At 44.4% G+C, this 6,069-nt stretch overlaps 1 protein-coding gene across 1 annotated transcript in view; it reads left to right on the plus strand.

Annotated features, from left to right (window-relative positions):
• Positions 1-1,812: 1,812 nt before the first annotated feature.
• Positions 1,813-6,069, plus strand: part of LOC118749410 (alpha/beta hydrolase domain-containing protein 17B) — a gene marked incomplete at its 3' end in the record, with an annotated part of 136,449 nt that continues 132,192 nt past the window's right edge. The window contains 1 exon segment of the mRNA XM_036484215.1: positions 1,813-2,661. Within this exon segment, the coding sequence (XP_036340108.1) occupies positions 2,198-2,661 (464 nt within the window).

Here is a 6,069-nt window from a genome sequence, read left to right on the forward strand (position 1 = left end):
TCGTTCAACAACAGCCGCTACAACAACAACAACAACAACAACAAAGCGGCAACGCTTGTTTAAGTCCGAAGTTCAAAGGAACAGACTAATGGGCTGTTTTGGCTTATGCGTAAAAGCACATTTAGCTCTAAATGCTACTCTAAATGTACATTTATCCATACAAAATTCGTCACCTAAATGCAACTAAATGCAACTCCATTTTTGCATTAAGAATCTAAATGCTAAAAGCAACCCCGTGATCTTCCAAAATTTCCACGATTCGAACATGGTTTAATGAGAAAAACTGGCAACATTGCTTTTTCGAGTATACAGTCGCTAGCTGCGTTTCAGTGATCGCCGATCGAGATTTCAATTATTATTTTACATTATTTGGATAAAGAAAAGTTACGCAAATTCAACATCGATATGATGCTGATAGAAATCTGGATTAATTTGTGATCAACTCTGTTTGTTTTGTTTCCTAATTAAGTGTGGAAATTATAATTGACAGCGCCGACAAATGAATATATACACAAACAAATGTTCGGTTATGGTTAAAAAATTCAAGTTTTTGTATTGAATTTTCGGTTTAGAATTAATTTTTTCCTTTTCAGTAGGGGTTTTTGCACATTATCTTTTCCGTGAGAATTTATCGTAATAGATACGGATCTGAATAAGCGACTGGAACAGGGCTGTTTGTCAAAAGCATACGATTTCGAACTCGCGTAAAAGTACATTTGCTAAATGCGGTAGCACAAACGCTCTTCGAAAACATATGTTCGAAAGTGCTAAATGTTGCATTTTAAATGCAGCAAAAACGCTGCATAATGTATATTTCCTCAAACTATGTAATACGTAATTTAGAGGTCAATCTTAATTTACGCATAAATTAAGTACAAACTAAGTAATTTCGCCTTGTAAAGTCTCTCAGTAAATTAAGTTGAAAGTACGTAGTTTATCTTAAACCAAGAACCAAATCACGAACAAATCAGTGTTGGTTCTAATTTTATCGATAATAATCGAAAAAAGTATTGTCCAATAACTGAAATGTCATTGTGTTTGGACGTTTTTGTTTTTAATAATCGCGCGTGGTAGTTTGTAAAATATTTCCAGAAGCTTTCTCTTTTGATCGCTCATCTAAAATCTAAAATATTACCACAAACAACTCAGAATATAAAAATATACGCAATTACTCACATTCGCGATCACTTTTGGTTAAATAAACAATAACAAAGCTGTCAAGCCAAATAAAGAATCGCGTGTATGAACGCACTTAATTCAGGGCCGGTTCAATGTCTGATTAGCACAAATCGGAGGTAGAACCTCCGGTTAAGCACAACTACTGCTTTATCGATCACATGTTACATGCATGATGTCGAAATCGTCGATAGTGTAGTGGTAGTGATAACCAGACATTGAACAACCGGGCCTTAGGGCCGGTTTCTCTATATCCGGTTAACACTAATCCCCCGGTAAACATCGTTACCGACCTTATCGACTCCCTGTTATATGCATGGAGTTAGAACGTCGATAACAATGTTTAACCGGGGAGTTAGTGTTAACCAGAGATGGAGAGGTATTTTAAACGAAACTAAGGGCCGGTTACTCAATGTCTGGTTAACACTAATCTGCGGTTAAACATCGTTATCGACGTCTACGACTCCATGCATACAACAGGGAGTCGGTAACGTCGATAACTATGTTTAACCGGTGATTAGCGTTAACCAGACATTGAGTAACCGGCCCTAAGTATTTTATGTTGGTAATGTGAACATAGTTTCAAACAAAGACTATCCATAGTGGCCAACGACCATTCGATAGTGCAAAAAATAGAACCATTCGATAGTATCGATAGCACAATCGATAGTTTACACCTCTAACCCTAATTATTGATGGTGTATTTGTCATTCCAAAGCCCAGGCTGTTTTGGTTAATATAAATAACAGATATATAGATTATAAGGATTAACCATATTACGTTTGGTCGTTCCTTTATGTGAGTTTGTTTACGCTACGTTTATTGCTTAGGTGTTAAATTTCAAAATGCATTTATTTGGTTCCTCTTCAAAAAAAATACCGAAAATGAAATTCTGAAAGTTATTTTGTGGGGAATCAGTTCATAACCCAAGCAAGAAAGACTAGAAATTCGCGAAAGCCATTAACTTTTATTTGCCTATATCGATATCGTATAAGAGTTAATCTTTTAACAAAAAAGCGGGATGTTTAGTATAAGTGAGCTTTGTTGCATGTTTTGCTGCCCACCATGCCCAGGACCGATCGCTGCAAAATTAGCATTCCAACCGCCGGAACCCACCTATAAATTGACACCAGCAGACGATTCTAATGTGAAGTACAACTTGCATTTATTTGAACGAGCAGAATGGCAGTATTCAGAACGCGATAAGTCAAAGGTTGAATCGTTCTTCACCAGAACCGCGCGTGGAAATCTTATTACTTGTATATATGTGCGTTGTAGTAGAAACGCGAAGTATACTCTGCTTTTTTCACATGGGAATGCAGTTGACCTAGGACAAATGAGCAGTTTCTATATATCGCTTGGTTCACAGCTAAATTGTAATATATTTGGCTATGATTATTCTGGATATGGAATGAGTGGCGGAAAACCATCAGAAAAGAATCTATATGCTGACATCGAAGCCGCTTGGCATGCGCTAAGAACCAGGTAAAGATGTTAGGTACACTTACGTAATATTAGGTATTAGGAATTATGTATTTAGTAGAAAAACTTGTAAATTGTCATTCTGTCCCTGTACTCAAGAAGTAGAATTAATAAATAAGAACAAATTATCGCGAATTTTGTCAAACAGCGTTCGCCAGAAAAATTGACTGGTGGAAACTTTCTTTTACGGCCGATTGTTGTTTGCCTGATGGGCGCAGGGGGAGTTGGCGTTTTTAAAAATGTAACTCCCAGCTGGCCTAGGCAGTCTTCTAGGGAGCCTTTATAAAAATAGACAAAAATCACAATTTTTACTTGCATTTTCGCTTGCTTCGAATTGATGACTTGAGCCTTTTCGTGTTTCCTGACAAGGGTATATATCCTAGGGTATATAATAGATTTGGGCGCTTTAGTTCTTTTGGGTGAACCGTTTAGTTTTAGTTGTTGTTGTAGCGGCTACAACAACCCCGCTCAGATCGGTTAGTCCCTCAATCGTTGCCGCCAAGGTCTATTAGCGATAGCCCCACGAAGCGTGCAGCCTCGATGGGGTCTGTCCATAGGGACAGGGGCGTCAATAGGGTGGGGTTTAGTGGACATGCGTTTAGTGGACCGGGATTTGTTGTTGTTGTAGCGGCCACAAACTCCCCGCCAAGATCGGTTAGTCCCTCAATCGTTGTCAAGCTCTACTACCGGTAGCCCCATTTCCACGACAGCCGGTTCTACGTACCGGAATGACTCGGGTTTTGCCCGACCAACGGCTGTTGTTTCGGCGATCTAACCCCGTTTAGGTCGGCGAAGTATCTCAGAAGTTGTTCGTCCATAGGGCTACATTCGCTACGTTTTCCAATACTCAGGGCTGGCATCGAGTAAAACCCAGGGCCAGAAACTTACACCTGCTGTGTATGCCAGAGACGACTACACCACAACTCCACCTCTGTCAAGTGCAATGCTTGCGAGGGGTGGAGTCACCTGCTATGCGGTCAGGCGATGTTGAGCTCGAAATATTTAATGTGTACATACCCCCTGTCACCTGCTGCCCAGCAGGATATCACCCTGGTATAGGTGCGCTCCTCAGAGGTGAAAACCGTATGGTAGTCGGTGACTTTAATGCCCACCACGATCTTTGGCACTCAAGCCTGTCAAATGATCGTAGGGGAACAGACTTGGCTGAGCAGATAGACGATTCGACATTCTGCACAATGAACGACGACGCACCCACCAGGATTATGGGCAGCTGCTGCAGCTCGCCAGGCATAACAATAGTCGGCGCTGGCTTGATAAAGAGCGTATCATGGCGACCTATGCTGACTTTGGCATCAGACCACCTGCCCATAGTTATCTCGATCGATAAACCAACCGACTTTGCTTCCGCGGAGCACCGAACATATATCAACTTTTCTAAAGCTGATTGGAAAGGCTTCGCGGAATTTACTGAAAACACCTTCGCTGCTCTCCCCACACCAACCGACGTCCACCTTGGTGAACGTAAGCTCAGCAGGGCTGTCACCGCTGCTGCAGTTCGCTTCGTACCGGCAGGATGTATAACCGACCCACGCCAAAATTTCCCTGCTGAAGCGGCTGTTCTAGCCGATGAGCGTGACAGCCTTCGTCAGGCCGATCCCGGAGATCCCCGTATCAGGGATCTCAACGCGGTGATTCGGCAACTAGTAAACGCACATAAGCGTAAGAAGTGGGAAGAGCATCTGAAGACCTGCAACTTCACCCCTGGTGTGAGTAAGATTTGGTCAACCGTGAGGTCACTGTCCAATCCGACGAAGAACGCGACAGAGTCGAAATTTCCTTCGGCGACCATGCTTCGTCGGACCCGGAGCGGTGCGCGAGCTATTTTAGCCGGCAGTTCATACTGCATCCTCCGGTGGACAAAGCCAAGCGTCGAGTGACCAGAAGGCTGCACAAACTGCCAACAACCTGTGCCCCCCTGCTTTCACTTGCGGTGAAGTTCAGGTGGCCATCGGGAAGTCGAAAGCCTCCAAAGCCATGGGTCCCGACGGAATATGCATGCATCATCCCAGGTGGGGAGAGTGGTCCCACTGCTCAAACCGGGGAAACCTGCCAACATAGGAGATTCTTATTGTCCGATAACACTCCTTTCCCCGATAACGAAGACACTTGAGGCCTTGCTACTCCCGTATTTCACAAACCACTTGACCCCAGCGAAGCATCAGCATGGTTTCCGTAAAGTGCACAGTACAACAACACCACTTAACGCCATAAACACTCAGATAACTCTTGGCCTTAACCGTAAACGTCCCTGTGAGAGAACGATTCTAGTAGCGTTGGACCTGTCAAAGGCTTTTGACACTGTCAGCCATTTCACGCTACTAGAAGATATAGATGCTTCTTCTCTCCCACAGAGGCTCAAACGGTGTTCGGCAAATTATCTAAGGGGTCGACACTCGTCGGTAATGTTTAGAGACAAATCGAGCAAACTTAGAAAAATAAAACAGGGGGTTCCACAGGGTGGTGTCCTTTCCCCACTACTGTTTATCTTTTACATTTCAAAGCTCCCTCAACCACCAGAGGTAGTCTCGATTGTCTCTTACGCCGACGATTGCTCGATCATGGCGCCTGGGAATGGAATTGATGACTTGTGTTCGAAAGTAAACGGGTATCTCTCCGAGCTTTCTCGCTTCTTCACTGCAAGGTGCCTAGCCCTCTCCCCTACGAAATTCTCCGCGACCTTGTTCACCATCTGGACGAAGTTGGTCAGGCTACCGCTGGGAATTCACGTCGATGATACACCAATTCCGGCGGTGAATAACCCCAAAATACTCGGAGTAACATTCGACAGCCTGCTCTCCTTCTCTGCGCACGCAACCGCTATTGTCAATAAAGTACAGAGCCGAAACAAGGTCCATCAAGTCGCTAGCCGGCAGTACAAAGAAACGTTACTGGCAACATACAAGGCAATAGGCCGGCCGGTTTTAAACCACGCAGCACCAGTGTGGTCGCCGGGGACTATTAGGACGCAGTGGACGAAGCTACAGACGGTACAAAACACAGCACTTGGGACAGCGACCGGATGCCTCCTGATGCCTCCAGAACACCACCTCCACGATGAGGCGAAAATGCTCCCAATTAGGGAGCACAACACGATGCTCTGCAAGCAGTTTCTGGTTGGGAGCCACAGATGTGGCCACCCAAATAGAGAGCTGCTTGCAGAGGAGCCCTCGCCTAGGCACGTCAGGAGGCATCTATATGAACTGACGGACGAAGTCCAGAGGTTCATTAAGCAGCCTCTGGACCCGTCAGCTTACAGACAGGCTCTGAACGGCATTCACAGGGACGCAGTCTCAAGTTATGTAGACTCAAGACCTGTGAATGCCATTCTAGGCACACAAACACCGGACATTGACGGGACGGAGCTCCATCTGCCTCGGGAGACCAGAACAA

Source organism: Rhagoletis pomonella, unplaced genomic scaffold, assembly GCF_013731165.1.
Source record: "Rhagoletis pomonella isolate Grant_MI unplaced genomic scaffold, Rhpom_1.0 Rhpom_scaffold_00001, whole genome shotgun sequence".
NCBI lineage: Eukaryota > Metazoa > Arthropoda > Insecta > Diptera > Tephritidae > Rhagoletis > Rhagoletis pomonella.